The 24081-nt window shown below is 38.8% G+C and overlaps 2 protein-coding genes and 1 long non-coding RNA gene across 9 annotated transcripts; 2 read left to right on the forward strand and 1 right to left on the reverse strand.

Moving 5' to 3' along the window:
* Nucleotides 1–3221: 3221 nt before the first annotated feature.
* On the forward strand, nucleotides 3222–6836 carry LOC117344836. Of its 7 annotated transcripts, none has more exons than XR_004536259.1 (3): nucleotides 3222–3440; nucleotides 4204–6310; nucleotides 6441–6836. XR_004536259.1 is itself a non-coding variant. In XM_033907677.1 (2 exons), exon 2 carries the CDS (start codon nucleotides 4241–4243, stop codon nucleotides 5282–5284), a length of 1044 nt encoding a protein of 347 aa, XP_033763568.1. In that variant the 5' UTR covers nucleotides 3222–3440; nucleotides 4204–4240; the 3' UTR covers nucleotides 5285–6836. The 7 variants fall into 7 exon arrangements, 1 of the variants encoding a protein (XP_033763568.1); XR_004536266.1 differs by having other exon boundaries at nucleotides 6534–6836; XR_004536267.1 differs by having other exon boundaries at nucleotides 6565–6836.
* On the reverse strand, nucleotides 6498–8187 carry LOC117344858. The gene is made up of 2 exons (XR_004536270.1): nucleotides 6702–8187; nucleotides 6498–6641 (listed from the first exon to the last, which is right to left on the reverse strand). It is a non-coding gene; the product is annotated as an uncharacterized LOC117344858 (long non-coding RNA).
* Nucleotides 8188–17413: 9226 nt separating this feature from the next.
* LOC117344893 (soluble scavenger receptor cysteine-rich domain-containing protein SSC5D-like) lies at nucleotides 17414–23849 on the forward strand. The gene is made up of 3 exons (XM_033907769.1): nucleotides 17414–17563; nucleotides 20033–20183; nucleotides 22584–23849. Exons 1-3 carry the CDS (start codon nucleotides 17537–17539, stop codon nucleotides 23438–23440), a joined length of 1035 nt encoding a protein of 344 aa, XP_033763660.1. The 5' UTR covers nucleotides 17414–17536; the 3' UTR covers nucleotides 23441–23849.
* Nucleotides 23850–24081: the final 232 nt, after the last annotated feature.

A 24081-nucleotide genomic window follows, 5' to 3' on the forward strand; every position in this document is an offset into this window, starting at 1 on the left:
TATCGGTCGAGACCCGGTAGACAAAACACAAATTATATTATTCCAAATGTGAATCCGTTCCCGCTTTGATACTAATACTTAGAATTAACATTTCGTTCATTGGGATTAACTATTGAATGAAAAGTGGCTATTCTATAATCCAATCCGGACCGGAACCTGGTGTGGAAAAGGTCTCAATGTCACGGTATAACAGGGTTGTGTATTAGTCCTATCTAAACCTTGTATGACAGCATTGAATTGTTGAACACCCGTCTACCCCTACTCACACAAATACACATCTGCTACAAAATACACTTACAAGTGTTCTTTTTTTTTACAGTTACGCAATAAAACTTCCTTCTCGTAAAAATGCACTACACTCGAGGACATTAAAGGGACTAAATGGCTAGATTTTCATTTAAATAACATATATAAAAGGGTATAAGATTTAAAATTATGTAAAAACTTATGCACTCCGATACAAATAGCAAATGGCGACAGATACAACTTCCAGCGTTGTTCAGCGATAAACATGCCAATATTTCAAAAGAAATGCCTTAATTTTGTAAACAGTCTAATTCCAAGTACCACAACGCTTTCCGTAATCAAATGCATGAAGAAATTATTGAAATCTAACCATTAAGTTCCTTTAAAGCACAATTAAATACACAGCCTTTGAAGCCCTCGCACATTAGCACACTCACGACGTCAAACACGCGCACACACTAGCACACTCACGACGCCACACACGCGCACACACGCGCACACACTAGCACACTCATGACGCCACACACGCGCACACACTAGCACACTCACGACGCCACACACGCGCACACACTAGCACACTCACGACGCCACACACGCGCACACACTAGCACACTCACGACGCCACACACGCGCACACACTAGCACACTCACGACGCCACACTAGCACACTCACGACGCCACACACGCGCACACACTAGCACACTCACGACGCCACACACGCGCACACACATGAACACACTTTTTCCAACCCAAAAATGTAGATATCATCCGATTGAGCGACACCAAAGAGTTCGTTATTTATGTGAATATTAATGATATTGAAGACGAGTTCCATTTTGTATCAGTATGTCCTTGTTTTGCAAATTTAAGAAATACATTCTTGAAACGGTATTATGTATCCAAGTGTATACAAACTAGTGAACTTACTTTCTACAAATAGCTCTGAAGAATTGAGAAGTTTGGGAAATTATAGAAAGCTTGCTAATAAGACAAGGTTAGAATTACTACCTCATAGAAATATGTTTATGTGTACACATACTTTTTAATATGTTAGGTACATAATAATAAATACATGATTTTTTATATGTAATTACATAATTATAAGTACATGGAACTATGATGTAACGAACATTATATTATATCAGGCGTTCTACGGCTGAACCTGTATATAAGTATATATATACACACAAAACACACGCCCTCCCACACAGTATTTAATGCACAACACTAAAGAATATTAATAATAATTCCTCACTGTAAATATTCATTACATACCTTCTGTACGTGTGTACATTCTAATATAAAAAAAACAGTTTACGAAATCCTCACGTGTCCGGAATATTCCTTTTAAGAACAAAGATGGAATATATTGGGATAATAAAGTAAAATAGCACGTTGGATATAACATGTAGTTACGGAACAGTAACCTAGTGACATTACGTTTAGGTGGAGTACGATTTAGTTAGCAACAGTAACCTAGTGACATTACGTTTAGGTGGAGTACGGTTTAGTTAGCAACAGTAACCTAGTGACATCACGTTTAGGTGGAGTACGGTTTAGTTAGCAACAGTAACCTAGTGACATCACGTTTAGGTGGAGTACGGTTTAGTTAGCAACAGTAACCTAGTGACATTACGTTTAGATGAAGTACGGTTTAGTTAGCAACAGTAACCCAGTGACATTACGTTTAGTTGGAGTACGGTTTAGTTAGCAACAGTAACCTAGTGACATTACGTTTAGGTGGAGTACGGTTTAGTTAGTAACAGTAACCTAGTGACATAACGTTTAGTTGGAGCACGGTTTAGTTAGCAACAGTAACCTAGTGACATTACGTTTAGGTGGAGTACGGTTTAGTTAGCAACAGTAACCTAGTGACATCACGTTTATATGGAGTACGGTTTAGTTAGCAACAGTAACCTAGTGACATTACGTTTAGGTGGAGAATGTTTTAGTTAGCAACATTAACCTAGTGACATTACGTTTAGGTGGAGTATGGTCTAGTTAGCAACAGTAACCTAGTGACATTACGTTTAGATGAAGTACGGTTTAGTTAGCAACAGTAACCCAGTGACATTACGTTTAGATGAAGTACGTTTTAGTTAGCAACAGTAACCTAGTGACATTACGTTTAGGTGGAGCACGTTTTAGATTAAAAAATATCATATTACAACTATGAATAATTCAATTCGGATCAAATACTGATCGAGTTTTTGTAAGTGATACCTGGTTTAAATTATTTGATTTATTTTAATGCTATCAGGTATCACCCTTTGTATACTATACGTATCTTCTCTAAATCATATACTCCCAGTCCCTTACACAACAAAGTACGTCGGGGACTTGTAATTATGTTGGTTTGTCACAGGTATACCTCGCTAACGTCACTCTACTCACTGAAAGCCTGTAACTAATATCATAACACCGTTTATAAATTCACCATTATGTGTTAAATAGGTCAAACCTTAAAGTACTTGTTTTTGGTCTGTTTTAAACTCTCGGTCATTAGCCTGGCTCCGCCTGCACCTGTACATGTACCGGATACGTTTGTAATTACCTAAGCGGCCATTATAATCTGACCAGCGTATCATTGAAGACAAGCTTTGATGAATTGAAATTATTGACATTAAATGAAAAATATGTTAAATGGATGCAAAACTAGTAATTTGATATTATAATTGTGAGTGTATAAACCGTTGACATTTAAACTCCAGTGAGGATTGGGTCGGTGCCGTGTGTTTACGATCACGATATAATCGGGAACGTTTCAGTTTCCATTGTTCTCCTTTTGGTAACATAATGATATTTAACGAATGCATTTAAAATAATGTATGGCCAAATTCTCAAAGCATATTAGGAAAGCACCACCAATCTTCCAAACGTTTGAATTATTCAATAGTACGAGTACAATATAATCCGGCTCAGGATTATAGTGATCCGGTTAGCTGGTTGGTAAGGCGGGTGGCGAGATACACTTTAAGACCACTTAGACACAGCACGTGCAACGGATAGACTAATCTCCCTGTTGTTGGTTAATAGACAACAGTAAATGGCTAAATTCCGTGAAGGACATTGGTTTGAAATGTAAAGTAAGTCAGTTCTCGTGCTATACTACGTACGTACCACCACTGTCCAGTACTGGTCAGCAGGTACACGTTGTCTGGAATCCACTCTGTCCAGTTGGACTACTCACAACAGTAAGTAAACTTTTATTGTATTTACAAGATTTAACCCTGGGCCTACTGTGCCTACATTTATGTGTAAAGAGAGAAGATTTAGTAGAATGTTATATTATAATATTACATCATTTACGAACACATTCCCGAGTACTTTATGTCACATGAACGCGAAGTGATGTTGCTTCACATTTGGGGTAACGTTTAGTATCGACGTGTTGGAGAGGCGTGTGAGGTCAGACGTATAAAAAGGGAGATATGTGACGTTGATTATGTGAATACGGAAAGGTTTGACTTCATGGGTGAGATGACGGGGATGTTTGACGTTAAATATGTGATGACGTGATATCTGTGCCGACAGAGATGTTTTGACGTGTGATGTACTGTACTCGCCTGTCAGACTAACACCTTACCCAAAGTACCCATGGGAGATGATATATTAGTAGTATCGTTCGTACAGTACATGTGTCTTTAGAGTTGAAGATCGACTTTGTTGTAAGTACAGTAACTGGTATGTCTGAGAGGGTGTATGTGTGAGGGTATTGTTTTGGCTTTAATTAGGTCCAATATGCATTCATAACGAAAGAGTGTTTGACAAAAAAAAAGGGTTTTCTATGTGATATGTACTATTTGGGATAACACTGTCTGAGGTGCTCGCGTACTGGTGTATGTGTCCATGAAGGTGGGGAGGTTGCTGTCTTGTTCTCCGGTGGATTGTGTAGGGGTTGACGAAATTATTAATTGTCTTTTGGTACGAATCTCAAATTTATCTTCATCATTACAGATGTTTATTTGACGTGGAGACAAAACCGGAAGTGAATATGGCACTTCTGCTACTTAAAACGAATGACCCCTCGTGGCAGGACCGGACGGTCAATGTGGAAGTGATGCTCGCGCCGGCCAGGAATCAGCTCCTCATGAATAAACACAAAACGCTTGGTAGTAAGTGTCTGAAGGCACAGCGTCTTTACGAGAAAGAGCGGGAATCCATGCTGAAGAACATACTTATTGAGAAGCGGATAATGGAGAGAAAGAATCAGGCATTGTTGAGGAAGAAATCGGATATAATGATGAATCGTGTGTCCTCTGGTGTGTCTTCTCACAGACAAAATACTACAGCCGTCCTCAAACTGCCCTCAAAACGGGGCGGGTCGGCCCCAGCAAAGATCGGCTGGCCTGATAAAAATCCCAGTGAAAGCGTGTTTTTAACGGAAGTGTCTGGAGAGACTCGTTCTCAATCTGTAACCACAACGGAAATATCAGGAGAGTCTCGATCCCAATCCGTAGCCATACCGGAAAAGGACAAACAATGGGGCGTAACTCCATCCCCTTCTCATGGTAATCTCAGTATGCAGGTTGCCGGCTCGGCCTCTCAGCTATCGGCATCATCGCGTCGAGTAATCTCGCCTTTCGGACCTAAACGTTCTTCGAGAAGAATCAAGTCTGTGAGGTTTGACGACAACCGTCTTCCTGAAAATCAGCAAACAGATACATATTCCCGCCAATCAAATGTAAGCGGCTTAGTAGAACAATTCGTGAAGACTCAGGTTGAGTTCAATAAGCGACCACCGATAGGTAGTGCTGAACAATACAGGGTAAATAATAGATCTGGATCAAACACACCGCTAATCGCCAAGAGATACTCCACTCTTTCGGTAAACAACGATAAACTCATTAACGCGTTTGATAACTTCTGTTTAGACAGGAACAAGGAAGACTTCCAAAAACTCGTGCGGATGGCTTCAAAACTGAAATCATCAGCCAAATTGGCTCGGAACCAATCGGTGGTTCCTGCTGTAGCGGCTCTGCGGTCTGGAAAAGTGTTTATAGACCAGATTAGGAAACCCGAGACAGTGCAATCATAGGGTTAAAGTAAAGTGTTTATTATTATGTTACAGTGTGGACGAATCATCTGGTGTTACACTTTGGACGAGTTATCTGGTGATGTGTTACACTTTGGACGAGTTGTCTGGTGATGTGTTACACTTTGGACGAGTTGTCTGGTGATATGTTACTGTATGGACGAGTTGTCTGGTGATATGTTACTGTATGGACGAGTTGTCTGGTGACATGTTACTGTATGGACGAGTTGTCTGGTGATATGTTACTGTATGGACGAGTTGTCTGGTGACATGTTACTGTATGGACGAGTTATCTGGTGATGTGTTACTGTATGGACGAGTTGTCTGGTGACATGTTACTGTATAGACGAGTTGTCTGGTGATGTGTTTTGTATGGACGAGTTGGCTGGTGACATGTAACTGTATGGACGAGTTGTCTGGTGATGTGTTACTGTATGGACGAGTTAGCTGGTGATGTGTTACTGTATGAACGAGTTGTCTGGTGATGTGTGACTGTATGGACGAGTTGGCTGGTAATGTGTTGCTGTATGGACGAGTTGGCTGGTGATGTGTTACTGTATGAACCAGTTGTCTGGTGATGTGTTACTGTATGGACCAGTTGGCTGGTGACATGTTACTGTATGGACGAGTTGGCTGGTGATGTGTTAGTGTATGGACGAGTTATCTGGTGACCTGTTACTGTATGGACGAGTTGGCTGGTGATGTGTTACTGTATGGAAGAGTTATCTGGTGATGTGTTAGTGTATGGACGAGTTATCTGGTGACCTGTTACTATATTGAGGTGTTGTCTAGTGACATGTTACTGTATGAAGGTGTTGTTTAGTGACATGTTACTGTATGGAGGTGATGTTAAGTGACATGTTACTGTATGGAGGTGATGTTTAGTGACATGTTACTGTATGGAGGTGTTGTCTAGTGACCTGTTACTGTATGGAGGTGTTGTCTAGTGACCTGTTACTGTATGGAGGTGTTGTCTAGTGACCTGTTACTGTATGGAGGTGTTGTCTAGTGACATGTTACTGTATGGAGGTTTAGTGACATGTTACTGTATGGAGGTTTAGTGACATGTTACTGTATGGAGGTTTAGTGACATGTTACTGTATGGAGGTTTAGTGACATGTTACTGTATGGAGGTTTAGTGTTATGTTACTGTATGGAGGTGTTGTCTAGTGACATGATACTGTATGGAGGTGTTGTCTAGTGACATGTTACTGTATGGAGGTGTTGTCTAGTGACATGTTTCTGCATGGAGGTGTTGTTTAGTGTTATGTTACTGTATGGAGGTGTTGTCTAGTGACCTGTTACTGTATGGAGGTGTTGTCTAGTGACCTGTTACTGTATGGAGGTGTTGTTTAGTGACCTGTTACTGTATGGAGGTGCTGTCTGGTGTTGTTACTGTATGGAGGTGTTGTTTAGTGACCTGTTACTGTATGAACGTGTTGTCTAGACGTGGCCCATTAGCATACGTGTAATTACCATACATTTATTCAGGTATATTTTCCGGTTTAAAATATTATTTGCAATTGAATTATTTTAATAAACATATATTAATCTGCCCCTTTATCCATGTTTTTGACTGCCATGTGTGGAAGTGAAATAATGTGGCGTTTACTACATCAATAACTGCTTTACTATTACTGTTTAACGTCCTAACAACATAATAAAGCAATGTTAGGACGGGCCTTATTGAGTTTAACGTCCTAGCAACAAAACAAGGTAATGTAAGGACGAGCCTTATTGAGGTTAACGTCCTAACAATACAATAAGGTAATGTAAGGACGGGCCTTATTGAGGTTAACGTCCTAACAACACAATAAGGTAATGTTGGGACGGGCCTTATTGAGGTTAACGTCCTAACAACACAATAAGGTAATGTTAGGACGGGCCTTATTGTGTTGAACGTCCTAACAATACAATAAGGTAATGTAAGGACGGGACTTATTAAGTTTAACGTCCTAACAACACAAAAAGGAAATGTAAGGACGGGCCTTATTGAGTTTAACGTCCTAACAACACAATAAGGAAATGTAAGGACGGGCCTTATTGAGTTTAACATCCTAACAACACAATAAGGTAATGTAAGGACGGGCCTTATTGAGTTTAACGTCCATACAACACAATAAGGTAATGTAAGGACGGGCCTTATTGAGTTTAACATCCTAACAACACAATAAGGTAATGTAAGGACGGGCCTTATTGAGTTTAACGTCCTAACAATACAATAAAGTAATGTAAGGACGGGCCTTATTGAGCTAACGTCCTAACAATACAATAAGGTAATGTAAGGACGGGCCTTATTGAGCTAACGTCCTAACAATACAATAAGGTAATGTAAGGACATGCCGTATTGAGTTTAACGTCCTAACAACACAATAAGGTAATGTAAGGACGGGCTTTATTGAGTTTAACGTCCTAACAATACAATAAGGTAAGGTAAGGACAGGCCTTATTGAATTTAACGTCCTAACAATACAATAAGGTAAGGTAAGGACAGGCCTTATTGAATTTAACGTCCTAACAATACAATAAGGTAATGCAAGGACAGGCCTTATTGAGTTTAACGTCCTAACAACACAATAAGGTAACGTAAGGACGGGCCTTATTGAATTTAACGTCCTAACAATACAATAAGGTAATGTAAGGACGGGCCTTATTGAATTTAATATAAAGAACTGAATCTCCAATCTGATGCTGACAGCGGATTCTTTAGAAACTTGTTTTAACGTCGCATACATATAAAGAAAGAACACAAGCTCGTGCGAGCTATTGTTGAGACAAACATATGTATGGTTGGGAAGCCCCTACCTACCGTACTCTCTGACTTAATTAAATAAGTATTTATATAATAATCCGAATTTTTATGTTAATGACCGTAGCGACTAAACAACAACAGTTCTGAATACATAATGACAAAATTAGATGATCTGACCACACGGGAACATTGTACGATGTTTACTTGCCGAAATATACGGAATTTAATTCCAATCCAAACCGCCTCACAGCTTCTGGTCACCATCTTTGTTCAAATCAAAGCATCTGTGCGTTTGAAAAAGTCAGTAATGCAAAGCTTCTGAACGATCTTGTAATGCAAATTTTAAGATTATAATAGAAACGAAATATGAATTTTAAAATAATCTAATTTCAATTACTTATGCTTTAGGTTAGCGAATCGTAGCAATTATTTACGATGGAACTTTAATGTTGCACTCAATACTGATCACAATATTTCTATTCAGACGTTTTTTTTATTTCTTTCACTTTATTTCATTTTAAGTGTTGATTTAGATTTCCCAATAAATTCGCCGGAAATGAATTTGATGACGTAACCGGAAGCTCACATGCTATTAGAATGTGACCCGGAAAACATGACGATAATAAAAGAAGTTCTTGAACATTACCGGATTATTTTCGCATTTTTAAGACACCAATGTGCTAAAATACAACGGAAGGTAACACTGTTTTTGTTCATAGCTATCGTATCAAGTAAAACGAACAGTTATTGCGAAAATAGAAGTATTTGCTTCACCTAGTTGGGCTAGACCTACTTTCTTTTTCCAGTTTACAGATATGATCATATTAAATAATTCATCTTCTCAACCATAGTCGATCTAATTACTTATCCGCGGGATTTTTCTTTTAAGAATATTTGTACTTCTCATATACAGTGCATCTTTGTTTAAAATTGACTGGTCTACAGGTCTGATCTGACTCCCTCAGCTGACCCCGACCACAGGGCCACGTTACTATCGTATCCTTTTGTAAACACCTCATAATAAATGTATCAACGGCAGAATCGTCTGGATTACTACAATTTTTACCTTTTAAATACTTTAATATATAAATACTTATTACCGGTTAGCTTGTAAATAAATAAATACATGATTAAATGAATAACAAATAGAAAGTTTCCTGAAATAAGGCTACATGTAAAAAGTAAAAAGTAAAAATTTTAAAAAATAAATAAAATGCCTATAGACATGGCCAAAGCAAACAACCGGAAGACTCATGATTTGCAGATATTGCACAAACAGATGGGACCATCCCAGGAGTGGACCAGTCTCCTGAATACCCTGAAGTTTTCTACTCTTTGAAAGTCATTGGGAGACTTTTCCACACCCGAGCGGCCTCAGAAGCAAATGACTTTTGTTTACTTCATACCTCACAGTGTTTACCGACTTTTGACCATACCTCACAGTGTTTACCCCATACCTCACAATGTTTACCGACTTTTGACCATACCTCACAGTGTTTACCGACTTTTGACCATACCTCACAGTGTTTACCGACTTTTGACCATACCTCACAGTGTTTACCGACTTTTGACCGTACCTCACAGTGTTTACCGACTTTTGACCATACCTCACAGTGTTTACCGACTTTTGACCATACCTCACAGTGTTTACCCCATATCTCACAGTGTTTACCTGGACACCTCAGCTATATACTCATTCCTGAGGTCATAGTCGAATCTACCAATTGAACATAAGAAACTGAATCCTCAATCCGTTCCGCAGCGGATTCGTTATTTGAATCCCAATGTCAAAATGTCAATAATAAGAAATATCAATTGTACATAAAGAACTGAATCCCCAATCCACTGGTGGCAGCGTATTCGTTATTCCAATCCACAGGGGCTTGGCACGATTTTCCAAATGATAGTCCATATATATATGTATATAGTAGGCTTGGCACGATTTTCCAAATCGTGCCAAGCCCCTGTGTTCCAATCCCCAATAACGAATAAAGAATCCGCTGCTAACTGCAGTATAAAAAATACAGAATAAACAGACCTAGCTTTTTCGTACATAATATAACATATTCTGTCTTTCCATACATAATATAATATATTCTGTCTTTTCATATGTCAGTGTAGAAAAATTGTTCATACTCTATCCGCAAACCAAAAAAAAAAAAAAAAGGTTTGAAGAGCAGTTTGGTGATTGTGTATCAAAACAAATTATGGCCATCGGTGATAATGTTGTTCTGTGTTTGTCTGAGAAGTGACGTCTGATCAAACACTTTACCCCCACAAATCTGCCGTTAATAGATCAAACTTTATACGATGATAGCATCCTTCTTACTGATGTGTAGTATACATTAGCGTTGAAATTATAGAGAAATGCTTCAAACCGCAACGACGAAACACATTTACGTTAGATACACAACAAATTACTGAAGTCTAATTATGGGGCCAACGAGGCTGACTACGTATACTCCGGCGGACAAGGAGGACTGCAGGTAAAAGTACGTGACATCGGTTTGTATAATTTTACCCGTAAGCTGAACAAATGACAGGCTAGGCCATATATTCTGATGTGGCTTGTGAGATCATTGTTATCCTGATATTAACTTATTGTTATCCTCTGATATTAACTTATTGTTATCCTGATATTAACTTATTGTTATCCTCTGATATTAACCTATTGTTATCCTGATATTAACTTATTGTTATCCTGATATTAACTTATTGTTATCCTGATATGAGCTTATTGTTATCCTGATATTAACTTATTATTATCCTAATATTAACTTATTGTTATCCTAGTATTAACTTATTATTATCCTGATATTAACTTATTGTTATCCTCTGATATCAACTTATTGTTATCCTAATATTAACTTATTATTATCCTCCGATATTAACCTATTGTTTTTCTGATATTAACTTATTGTTTTCCTAATATTAACTTATTGTTATCCTAATATTATCTTATTGTTATCCTCTGATATTTACCTATTGTTATCCTGATATTAACCTATTGTTATCCTAATATTATCTTATTGTTATCTTAATATCATCTTATTGTTATCCTCTGATATTAACCTATTGTTATCCTGATATTAACTTATTGTTATCCTCTGATATTAACCTATCATTATCCTGATATTAACTTATTATTATCCTGATATTAACTTATTGTTATCCTAATATTATCTTATTGTTATCTTAATATTAACTTATTGTTATCCTGATATTAACTTATTGTTATCCTAGTATTAACTTATTATTATCCTGATATTAACTTATTATTATCCTCCGATATTAACTTACTGTTATCCTAATATTTACTTATTGTTATCCTAGTATTAACCTATTGTTATTCTAATATTAACTTATTTTTATACGTAAATGAAAGAGATATGTCATTCTTGGCATTTGAAGAATGTCCTTACAACTTTCTCGTTGCTAAACACTACAAAGATATTTCAGAGAGAGAGATATGTATAGTTAGTATTTTACAAGTTATAATCTAAAGTCTTTTGCGCCTGGAAAAAAATCCCGCGATTAAATGTTACTTTTTGTCGCCAATGTCCATGTTTTATCCAATTTTAGACATACTAGATATTCTAGTAATATTTCCAACGTACTTGCATACTTCTTGGTGAAAAATGATTCGCCTAAAACTAATTTTCTTCACTGACAGAGAGAGAGATATGTATAGTTAGTATTTTACAAGTTATAATCTAAAGTCTTTTGCGCCTGGAAAAAAATCCCGCGATTAAATGTTACTTTTTGTCGCCAATGTCCATGTTTTATCCAATTTTAGACATACTAGATATTCTAGTAATATTTCCAACGTACTTGCATACTTCTTGGTGAAAAATGATTCGCCTAAAACTAATTTTCTTCACTGACATGTGTGCCCTAGATATATCAAGTTTGCCCTATATGTCGTAGTGACCGACATCGTATTCCAGCGTTACAAATCAACTTTTCTATCTTTGATACAACTTAACTTTGTCAACGAAGATTGAAATACAAATATTTATAAAGAGGCTTTTTTCTCGGTAGTGTCAATAAAGATGTCGGATTAAATGTGTCCCCGTAGAATCTGAGATGGCAATATGTGTTCTGTATTGTATAAACAATGTCGGTGGATCTGTAGCCTAACTTCGGGAAAACATTCTGAATACAGTAAAACACTGTCTATAACGGCCATGGCAAGTATTGTACAAAAGAAGCCAACCTCAAGACTATAATGTTATTTATGTTCCTCAAACTTAAAAATAGCAAATACATATAGACATTGAAATGGCCACCATAAGTGACATTTTAATAATAATTCTAGAACAGTTAAAACAATTACGTAACAAAGCATAAATTCAAAGTAATTTTTTTTTTCTCCACAAGTAAGTTACATTACATTTCGCCTTAGTAGGGATGTGAAAATCCGCCATAACTAAAACACAAGTTAAATCATTTATTGAATGGGTTGGCAAGTGGGTGGGTTAAGAAAATTGACCAAAGGCACAAAATAGATGAAAAAACTGATGATGATCAAAATGGCGTAAAAAAGGATTTCTCTTTTCTTTATATGAAAGCGCATGCGCCGAAGGCTGTAACATTGAGCTATGATTTTAGACCAATCGGATTAACCAGAATTATGTACCCCTTTGTTCACAAAAATCTCTCACGTTAAAGATGCATAACCCGTACTTTTTACAGAAATCTCATGTTAAAGATGCTTAGCCCATACATTTGTAGCAAATCAGTAAACAAATTAGAACTTGTGTCTCATTACATTATACATCAAACTAATAATATTAGTTATTATTCTTAAGTTTTGTAAGCATAAATTTAGCTAATAAATTAGCTGCCTTTTATTTACAGTGTGGTTACCATGATATGCCAGATCAGTATAATTAAAATGTTTCTGGAAATGTTGAAAACTTGAATAGTCGCTCTTAAATTCAATAATGAAGGCACTGGTGCATATTCATCACTTTCTTATAGCTTTTCTTGATAAGAAAATACAGTGTATTAATTACAATCCACGTACAGATCTGGTCACCGTATCTCCGTAATACAGTATATTAATTACAATCCACGTACAGATCTGGTCACCGTACCTTCGTAATACAGTATATTAATTACAATCCACGTACAGATCTGGTCACCGTATCTCCGTAATACAGTATATTAATTACAATCCACATACAGACCGGGTCCCCGTACCTCCGTAATACAGTATATTAATTACAATCCACGTACAGATCTGGTCACCGTACCTTCGTAATACAGTATATTAATTACAATCCACGTACAGACCTGGTCACCGTACCTCCGTAATACAGTATATTAATTACAATCCACGTACTGACCTGGTCACCGTACCTCCGTAATACAGTATATTAATTACAATCCACGTACAGATCTGGTCACCGTACCTTCGTAATACAGTATATTAATTACAATCCACGTACAGACCTGGTCACCGTACCTCCGTAATACAGTATATTAATTACAATCCACGTACAGACCTAGTCACCGTACCTCCGTAATACAGTATATTAATTACAATCCACGTACAGACCTGGTCACCGTACCTCCGTAATACAGTATATTAATTACAATCCACGTACAGACCTGGTCACCGTACCTTCGTAATACAGTATATCAATTACAATCCACGTACAGACCGGGTCCCCGTACCTCCGTAATACAGTATATTAATTACAATCCACGTACAGACCTGGTCACCGTACCTCCGTAATACAGTATATTAATTACAATCCACGTACAAATCTGGTCATCGTAATACAGTATATTAATTACAATCCACGTACAGACCTGGTCACCGTATCTCCGTAATACCGTATATTAATTACAATCTACATACAGACCCGGTCACTGTACCTCCGTAATACAGTATATTAATTACAATCCACGTACAGACCTGGTCACCGTACCTCCGTAATACGGTATATTAATTACAATCCACGTACAGACCTGGTCATCGTACCTCCGTAATACAGTATATTAATTACAATCCACGTACAGATCTGGTCACCGTACAGTTCGGCTTCTAGATATACATGTATCTAAAGTTTTGTATCGCAAAATCTTCAATAGTTTCCTCTTCTTCTACAGCTGTTTCGTCCTTTTAGGATTCGTGATGTTAGAGACATCATACAGCTGTTCTAGGACTCGTGATGTTAGAGACATCATACAGCTGTTTCGCCCTTCTAGGACTCGTGATGTTAGAGACATCATACAGCTGTTCTATTACTCGAGATGTTAGAGACATCATACAGCTGTTTCGTCCTTTTAGGATTCGTGATGTTAGAGACATCATACAGCTGTTCTAGGACTCGTGATGTTAGAGACATCATACAGCTGTTTCGCCCTTCTAGGACTCGTGATGTTAGAGACATCATACAGCTGTTCTATTACTCGAGATGTTAGAGACATCATACAGCTGTTTCGTCCTTTTAGGATTCGTGATGTTAGAGACATCATACAGCTGTTCTATTACTCGTGATGTTAGAGACATCATACAGCTGTTTCGTCCTTCAAGGACTCGCGATGTTAGAGACATCATACAGCTGTTCTATTACTCGTGATGTTAGAGACATCATACAGCTGTTCTATTACTCGAGATGTTAGAGACATCATACAGCTGTTTCGTCCTTCAAGGACTCGCGATGTTAGAGACATCATACAGCTGTTCTATTACTCGTGATGTTAGAGACATCATACAGCTGTTTCGCCCTTCTAGGACTCGTGATGTTAGAGACATCATACAGCTGTTCTATTACTCGAGATGTTAGAGACATCATACAGCTGTTTCGTCCTTTTAGGATTCGTGATGTTAGAGACATCATACAGCTGTTTCGTCCTTCAAGGACTCGCGATGTTAGAGACATCATACAGCTGTTCTAGGACTCGTGATGTTAGAGACATCATACAGCTGTTTCGCCCTTCTAGGACTCGTGATGTTAGAGACATCATACAGCTGTTTCGTCCTTCTAGGACTCGTGATGTTAGAGACATCATACAGCTGTTTCGCCCTTCTAGGACTCGTGATGTTAGAGACATCATACAGCTGTTTCGCCCTTCTAGGACTCGTGATGTTAGAGACATCATACAGTTGTTTCGCCCTTCTAGGACTCGTGATGTTAGAGACATCATACAGCTGTTCTAGGACTCGTGATGTTAGAGACATCATACAGCTGTTCTAGGACTCGTGATGTTAGAGACATCATACAGCTATTTCGCCCTTCTAGGACTCGTGATGTTAGAGACATCATACAGTTGTTTCGCCCTTCTAGGACTCGTGATGTTAGAGACATCATACAGCTGTTCTAGGACTCGTGATGTTAGAGACATCATACAGCTGTTCTAGGACTCGTGATGTTAGAGACATCATACAGCTGTTTCGCCCTTCTAGGACTCGTGATGTTAGAGACATCATACAGCTGTTTCGCCCTTCTAGGACTCGTGATGTTAGAGACATCATACAGTTGTTTCGCCCTTCTAGGACTCGTGATGTTAGAGACATCATACAGCTGTTCTAGGACTCGTGATGTTAGAGACATCATACAGCTGTTCTAGGACTCGTGATGTTAGAGACATCATACAGCTATTTCGCCCTTCTAGGACTCGTGATGTTAGAGACATCATACAGCTGTTTCGCCCTTCTAGGACTCGTGATGTTAGAGACATCATACAGTTGTTTCGCCCTTCTAGGACTCGTGATGTTAGAGACATCATACAGCTGTTCTAGGACTCGTGATGTTAGAGACATCATACAGCTGTTCTAGGACTCGTGATGTTAGAGACATCATACAGCTATTTCGCCCTTCTAGGACTCGTGATGTTAGAGACATCATACAGTTGTTTCGCCCTTCTAGGACTCGTGATGTTAGAGACATCATACAGCTGTTCTAGGACTCGTGATGTTAGAGACATCATACAGCTGTTCTAGGACTCGTGATGTTAGAGACATCATACAGCTGTTTCTCCCTTCTAGGACTCGTGATGTTAGAGACATCATACAGCTATTTCGCCCTTCTAGGACTCGTGATGTTAGAGACATCATACAGCTGTTCTAGGACTCGTGATGTTAGAGACATCATACAGCTGTTTCGCCCTTCTAGGACTCGTGATGTTAGAGACATCATACAGTTGTTTCGCCCTTCTAGGACTCGTGATGTTAGAGACATCATACAGCTGTTCTAGGACTCGTGATGTTAGAGACATCATACAGCTGTTTCTCCCTTCTAGGACTCGTGATGTTAGAGACATCATACAGCTATTTCGCCCTTCTAGGACTCGTGATGTTAGAGACATCATACAGCTATTTCGCCCTTCTAGGACTCGTGATGTTAGAGACATCACGAGTAATAGAAATTATGATCACAGTTTTCATATATAGTGTTCTTGTGTATATTTAGAAAGTATGTTATTTATATTGAATAGTACGTGTTTAAATTATGTCGTCATACTGTCATGACGTCATAGGCATGCAATACGTAAACGCTGTAATTGTTATGCATCAGTTACAAGTTTTCAAAATCATTATGTTATTCATTATTATGTGTCGTAAGTATATTGCCTGTGTTGGGCCCTCGGCCATCTTGTCATTCAATTTGCAATATGTATACATATTATATGAATATTGTGTTATCCTATATGCTGTGTTGCATTTGGAATAAATAAATTGAATTGAATTGACATCATACAGCTGTTTCGCCCTTCTAGGACTCGTGATGTTAGAGACATCAAAAAACTTAAATTTGGTAGAAAGAAATGTCAAAATCTGGACAGACAGCCGCTACGCTACACTGATGACGTGATCGATGTAGCGTAGTGCAATCAACCGTGGATACCGACAATGGACTTAGAGGTGCAAACGATACTTGATGGAATTTTTAACAGGTAGATGAGACAAACGTGGCTCTTAATTAAGCGTTACGGTGCACGTTAGATCTAATACAACCGAGATACTTCATTATTTCAGATGTTACAGCATTGTTTCCCAATGAACATTAAAAAAATCAAGTACAACACTATCACGAGAACAAGTGGTGATTATTAACCATATAATCAGGGACGTATAATATAATATACACATTTGGTGGCTTAGCGCGCTTTTACATTCTTTTAAAGTTTCAGTGACAGTATATGAGAACCCCATTCATTGTTCCGCGTACACACGTATTAGTAAGTACTATATACATAATGTATGGTGTCAGTATACTTGTGTGGTAGGTGATAGTTATGTAAGCCAGCTCGTATTCTTAACGGCACCGACTGTCTTGTCTGACACCCATCCCAGGATAAAAGAACTCTCCACCACAGACGTTTGACGTCCGCTATTAATTTACGGGGCGTTTTAGTCGGAATCTTCGTACACATAAAGCATGTAACACGGTGTCGCCTGTCGTCCACTCTGTGGTCAGTCAGAATTACACCTAGGGGTATAAACCTTATAGGCCACGGCTCCTCTCACCTTCAGTGCCGACTTCAACATGGATCGTCATCGCCTCGTCCTCTCCGTAAGTCTGATTATTTACATTTCAAACTAATTATCCAGTAGAGTGATGAAAGTGACAATGTTTTAAATGTTTTCACTGTTTCTTTGAAGGTTTCCCCACAGCTTTCAGCGTGTTTGATACCGAATACATGTATCTTCTCTATTGGTTATTTATATGTCAATTGACACAATATTTGTATATTTTAGACATCGCAGTTAAACATAGTATTAGTTATTTTCGTATTGTTCTAAATAATTAACACGTTTGAATGAAAAACACCAAATATTTATGTCAAAACTATTCTCAATAAAAAAACTGAATTGACCTCTGGAAGTATTCGTCGTCAGTTTGACCGTCAAAAAGTTATTCATCATTCTGAAAACATGAAATTAAAGTAAGTTCCATAAATTGATCATTGATGACGTTTCTCGCATTCAATAACGACGTCATTAGTTTTCTGTTTGACTTCCCTTTTCTTTGTAGAAACCTAATGTTATCTTAAAGTGATACTTCGCCAACAGCCTATGCACACTAGTACTGCTGCCAGTCGCAAAATTAATCATAAAATGACACCAATAGTATAAATTATCTACTTAACATTAACAAATAAAAAAAAAAAAAACACAACGAAAAAAATCGTCATTTAAAGAGACAAGTAGGAGAGTAGTATGAGAGAAGTACGAGAGGAGTACGATAGGTTTACGAGAGGAGTACGAGAAGAATAGGAGAGAAGTACGAGAGAAGGAGAAGAGGAGTATGAGAGAAGTATGAGAGAAGTACAAGAGGTTAAGGAGAGAAGTACGAGAGGAGTATGACAGAAGTACGAGAGGAGTATGACAGAAGTACGAGAGGAGTATGACAGAAGTACGAGAAAAGAACGAGAGGAGTATGAGAGAAGTATGAGAGAAGTATGACAGAAGTACGAGAAAAGAACGAGAGGAGTATGACAGAAGTACGAGAAAAGAACGAGAGGAGTATGAGAGAAGTATGAGAGAAGTATGACAGAAGTACGAGAAAAGAACGAGAGGAGTATGACAGAAGTACGAGAAAAGAACGAAAGGAGTATGAGAGGAGTATGACAGAAGTATGACAGAAGTACGAGAAAAGAACGAGAGGAGTATGACAGAAGTACGAGAAAAGAACGAGAGGAGTATGACAGAAGTATGACAGAAGTACGAGAAAAGAACGAGAGGAGTATGAGAGGAGTACGAGAAGAGTATGAGAGGAGTACGAGAAGAGTATGAGAGGAGTATGACAGAAGTACGAGAAAAGAACGAGAGGAGTAGGAGAGGAGTACGAGAAGAGTATATACATAAAGAGAAATTTTCATTGAATGTATTTACAAAAAATCATCGAAACATTGTCTATACATTGTCATTTATAAGTGTTATGTGTCACATATAAATATATCTTAATTAAGTGTAAAGCTTTAGGCATACTCTAATATTGTTTTTACACTTTATGCGCAAATTCATACATATAAAGTGTATACGTAATGTTTATGGTGTTATTGTACCGAATGCTTTGTATATATACAACATGTATTTGCTTGGTTCTGGCCATAAGCCGATGGTTTTTCTCCGGGTACTCTGGTGTTTCCTCCACCTCTAAATCCTGGCTCGTTCTAAATGACTCTGGCTGTTAACTGGGCGTTAAACAAAATAAACCAAACAATACATTTTGGAGGCAATACAGAGAATACAATAAACAATACAACAATAATAAAACTAGACAACAGTCTATACTTAGTTTCAATCAATTATAATTACTGATTAATAATAAGATTTACCATCTTGGACATTTAGCGGTCAATATAACAGTGATGTTGAGGGTGGACATAAGCCTCCTTTATCGTCGTCAGTGTGATATAAAGTCTTGTTCCTTACAGATCTTGTCGTGGTCAGTGTGATATAAAGTCTTGTTCCTTACAGATCTTGTCACGGTCAGTGTGATATAAAGTCTTGTTCCTTACAGATCTTGTCACGGTCAGTGTGATCTAAAGTCTAGTTCCTTACAGATCTTGTCACGGTCAGTGTGATATAAAGTCTTGTTCCTTACAGATCTTGTCACGGTCAGTGTGATATAAAGTCTTGTTCCTTACAGATCTTGTCACGGTCAGTGTGATATAAATTCTTGTTCCTGACAGATCTTGTCGTGGTCAGTGTGATATAAAGTCTTGTTCCTTACAGATCTTGTCGCGATCAGTGTGATATAAAGTCTTGTTCCTTACAGATCTTGTCGCGATCAGTGTGATATAAAGTCTTGTTCCTTACAGATCTTGTCGCGATCAGTGTGATATAAAGTCTTGTTCCTTACAGATCTTGTCACGGTCAGTGTGATATAAAGTCTTGTTCCTTACAGATCTTGTCGCGATCAATGTGATATAAAGTCTTGTTCCTTACAGATCTTGTCGCGATCAGTGTGATATAAAGTCTTGTTCCTTACAGATCTTGTCGCGATCAGTGTGATATAAAGTCTTGTTCCTTACAGATCTGTGTTTATCTGGGTGTGGTGGTGTCTGCTAACAACTCCCTGTTTCGATACACACCCACCAACCCGACTGCACCACTGACTGCTGAGGGCCAAATAAGTACATCCAGGGGCGTCCAACCAAACGATATCACCGACACCCGTAATAGAGGTGAGGCATCAATTCCCTAAGTGGCATACATAATGTTAATCATACAGGCCAATGACACTCATGTTACCTACTTTGTAAAATTGATAGAATTACATGCAATTTTTTATACGAGAAATGTCAAATAATTTCAAGATATAGTAAAACGTAAATTAATCAACTGCCTATGAAAAAGCCCGCATTTCATTCAGAAAGAATTCATACACTTGACGTCTCGTGCGGCCATTACATTCAATATATAATGTGTAAATAGTTTGCTCCATCATTCATTAACTTATTCTGTGTATGTACCGACACCAGTCCAAACATTAACATACGTCTGTGTACTGACACCAGTCCAAACATTAACATACGTCTGTGTACTGACACCAGTCCAAACATTAACATACGTCTGTGTACTGACACCAGTCCAAACATTAACATACGTCTGTATATGTACTGGCACCAGTCCAAACATTAACACACGTCTGTGTATGTACCGACACCAGTCCAAACATTAACATACGTCTGTGTATGTACTGACACCAGTCCAAACATTAACATACGTCTGTGTACTGACACCAGTCCAAACATTAACATACGTCTGTGTATATACTGACACCAGTCCAAACATTAACATACGTCTGTGTAGTGATACCAGTCCAAACATTAACATACGCCTGTGTATGTACTGACACCAGTCCAAACATTAACATACGTCTGTGTATGTACTGACACCAGTCCCAACATTGACATACGTCTGTATATGTACTGACACCAGTCCAAACATTAACACACGTCTGTGTACTGACACCAGTCCAAACATTAACATACGTCTGTGTACTGACACCAGTCCAAACATTAACACACGTCTGTGTATGTACCGACACCAGTCCAAATATTAACATACGTCTGTGTACTGACACCAGTCCAAACATTAACATACGTCTGTGTACTGACACCAGTCCAAACATTAACACACGTCTGTGTACTGACACCAGTCCAAACATTAACACACGTCTGTGTACTGACACCAGTCCAAACATTAACACACGTCTGTGTACTGACACCAGTCCAAACATTAACACACGTCTGTGTACTGACACCAGTCCAAACATTAACATACGTCTGTGTACTGACACCAGTCCAAACATTAACATGTGTCTGTGTATGTACTGACACCAGTCCAAACATTAGCATACGTCTGTGTACTGACACCAGTCCAAACATTAACATACGTCTGTGTACTGACACCAGTCCAAACATTGACATACGTCTGTATATGTACTGACACCAGTCAAAACATTAACATACGTCTGTGTACTGACACCAGTCCAAACATTCACATACGTCTGTGTACTGACACCAGTCCAAACATTAACATACGTCTGTGTACTGACACCAGTCCAAACATTAACATACGTCTGTGTATGTACTGACACCAGTCCAAACATTAACATACGTCTGTGTACTGACACCAGTCCAAACATTAACATACGTCTGTGTACTGACACCAGTCCAAACATTAACATACGTCTGTGTATGTACCGACACCAGTCCAAACATTAACATACGTCTGTGTACTGACACCAGTCCAAACATTAACATACGTCTGTGTACTGACACCAGTCCAAACATTAACATACGTCTGTGTATGTACCGACACCAGTCCAAACATTAACATACGTCTGTGTACTGACACCAGTCCAAACATTAACATACGTCTGTATATGTACTGACACCAGTCCAAACATTAACATACGTCTGTGTACTGACACCAGTCCAAACATTAACATACGTCTGTATATGTACTGGCACCAGTCCAAACATTAACACACGTCTGTGTATGTACCGACACCAGTCCAAACATTAACATACGTCTGTGTACTGACACCAGTCCAAACATTAACATACGTCTGTATATGTACTGGCACCAGTCCAAACATTAACACACGTCTGTGTATGTACCGACACCAGTCCAACTTAACATACGTCTGTGTACTGACACAGTCAACATACGTCTGTATATGTACTGACACCAGTCCAAACATTAACATACGTCTGTGTACTGACATCAGTCCAAACATTAACATACGTCTGTATATGTACTGACACCAGTCCAAACATTAACATACGTCTGTATATGTACTGACACCAGTCCAAACATTAACATACGTCTGTATATGTACTGACACCAGTCCAAACATTAACATATGTCTGTGTACTGTAACAAGCTTGTGTGTGTATGATCTGAAGACGCAATGATTAAAGAGTCTGGTTAGTCTGAATGATTCCGAATATCTAGATAACTGATACCGTTACCTAAACACCTTTAGAAAAGTGGACAGATTGTTAATTAAAAATGCTGGCATAATATATTCTTTTAATTGTGACTCACTATCTCATTGTCCTTGCTTCATGTAGGTAAACTGGTGATAGTCGACACGAACAGCACCACGCCACAGGACATCACCGCGGTGAAGGCAGGGGGAGACAATATTGTCGTCACCGTGGAAACCGGGCCGAACGCCACACCCTCACCACCGGCTCAGACAAGAACGACCGACTGGAATTGGATAGTCACTCCAGCTCCCAAAGCAACGCCCTCACCACCACCACCACAAACCGGAACCACCGACTGGAATTGGATTGTCACGCCGACTCCCAAAACCACGCCCTCGCCAGCGGCACAAACCAGACCGACTGATTGGAATTGGATTGTCACCCCGACCCCCAAAACCACGCCCTCGCCGGCGGCACAAACCGGACCGACTGATTGGAATTTGATTGTCAACCCGACCCCCAAAACCACGCCCTCGCCGCCGACACAGACAAGATCGTCTGACTGGAACTGGATAGTCACACCTACTCCAAGAGCCCCTGTTCACTACACTCCGGCACCATACGTCCAATACGCGGCAACAACTGCCCCGAATCCTTTCTTATATGGATATACAAACACAATGGGTTATTTCGGAAATACTCCGGGCTACTTTGGAACACCTTCGTATTGGGAAATCGCATATCAACAACCACAGCAAACAACGGCAGACCCAGGTATCAAATACGGACAATGTCCCGCCCCGAACGTAGTTGGCGCGAAATGTGGTCACCGGTGTTACCGGGACACGGAATGTCCCCAGGACTGGAAATGTTGTAACGACGGATCAGGCAGGCAAGATGGCTGCTGTCACGCTCGTAGACCAACGGAAGTAGAAAGCTTTATGACGTCTCTGTGGGACATGCCTCCATCACAAGAAATACAGAATGAAATGCCGTGAATATTGAATTGATTTTCATGTTCCCTACGTCACATCTGCCTAAAATAACCATACGACGTCATTTATTTATGATAAGGTCTATATAGATCTAACAGCCAAGTGGAAAGTTGACATTTGATTTTAAAAATACTTGAAGTTCATAATAGTGTAAAGCAGCTAGTTGAATTTCTATCAATCAAGCTATCAATCAATCAATCCAATTCAACCAATAAGTACACTGTGAAAACCAAGGTTGTACGATTGAAGAGTCCCTTTCTACAGTACACGAGACTATATATATCGACTCTCGCGCCGTCTACCGTTGTTTATACTAACCAACAGACAACGGAAGAGTGTTTCACGTGGCGCGGTCTATGTTTTCAGATATGTGGTGTTAAGTTATACTCTAATAAACATGTACTATAAATGCTTTCTTGATAATTGTTAATTACCTGGTGTGATGGGGTTGATGATAATTGTCAGTTACCTGGTGTGGTGGGGTTGATGATACTCGTTAATTACCTGGTTTGATGGGGTTGATGATACTCGTTAATTACCTGGTGTGATGGGGTTGATGATAATTGTCAGTTACCTGGTGTGATGGGGTTGATGATAATTGTTAATTACCTGGTGTGACGGGGTTGATGATAATTGTTAATTAC

This window comes from Pecten maximus, chromosome 2 (assembly GCF_902652985.1).
Source record: "Pecten maximus chromosome 2, xPecMax1.1, whole genome shotgun sequence".
NCBI lineage: Eukaryota > Metazoa > Mollusca > Bivalvia > Pectinida > Pectinidae > Pecten > Pecten maximus.

Coding starts and splice junctions, on each gene's coding strand:
- LOC117344893 (XM_033907769.1), top strand. CDS start 17,537: ATGGATCGTCATCGCCTCGTCCTCTCC. Junction 17,564..20,032: donor GTCATCGCCTCGTCCTCTCC/GTAAGTCTGATT, acceptor TGTTCCTTACAG/ATCTGTGTTTATCTGGGTGT. Junction 20,184..22,583: donor CACCGACACCCGTAATAGAG/GTGAGGCATCAA, acceptor TGCTTCATGTAG/GTAAACTGGTGATAGTCGAC.
- LOC117344836 (XM_033907677.1), top strand. CDS start 4,241: ATGGCACTTCTGCTACTTAAAACGAATGACCCCTCGTGGCAGGACCGG.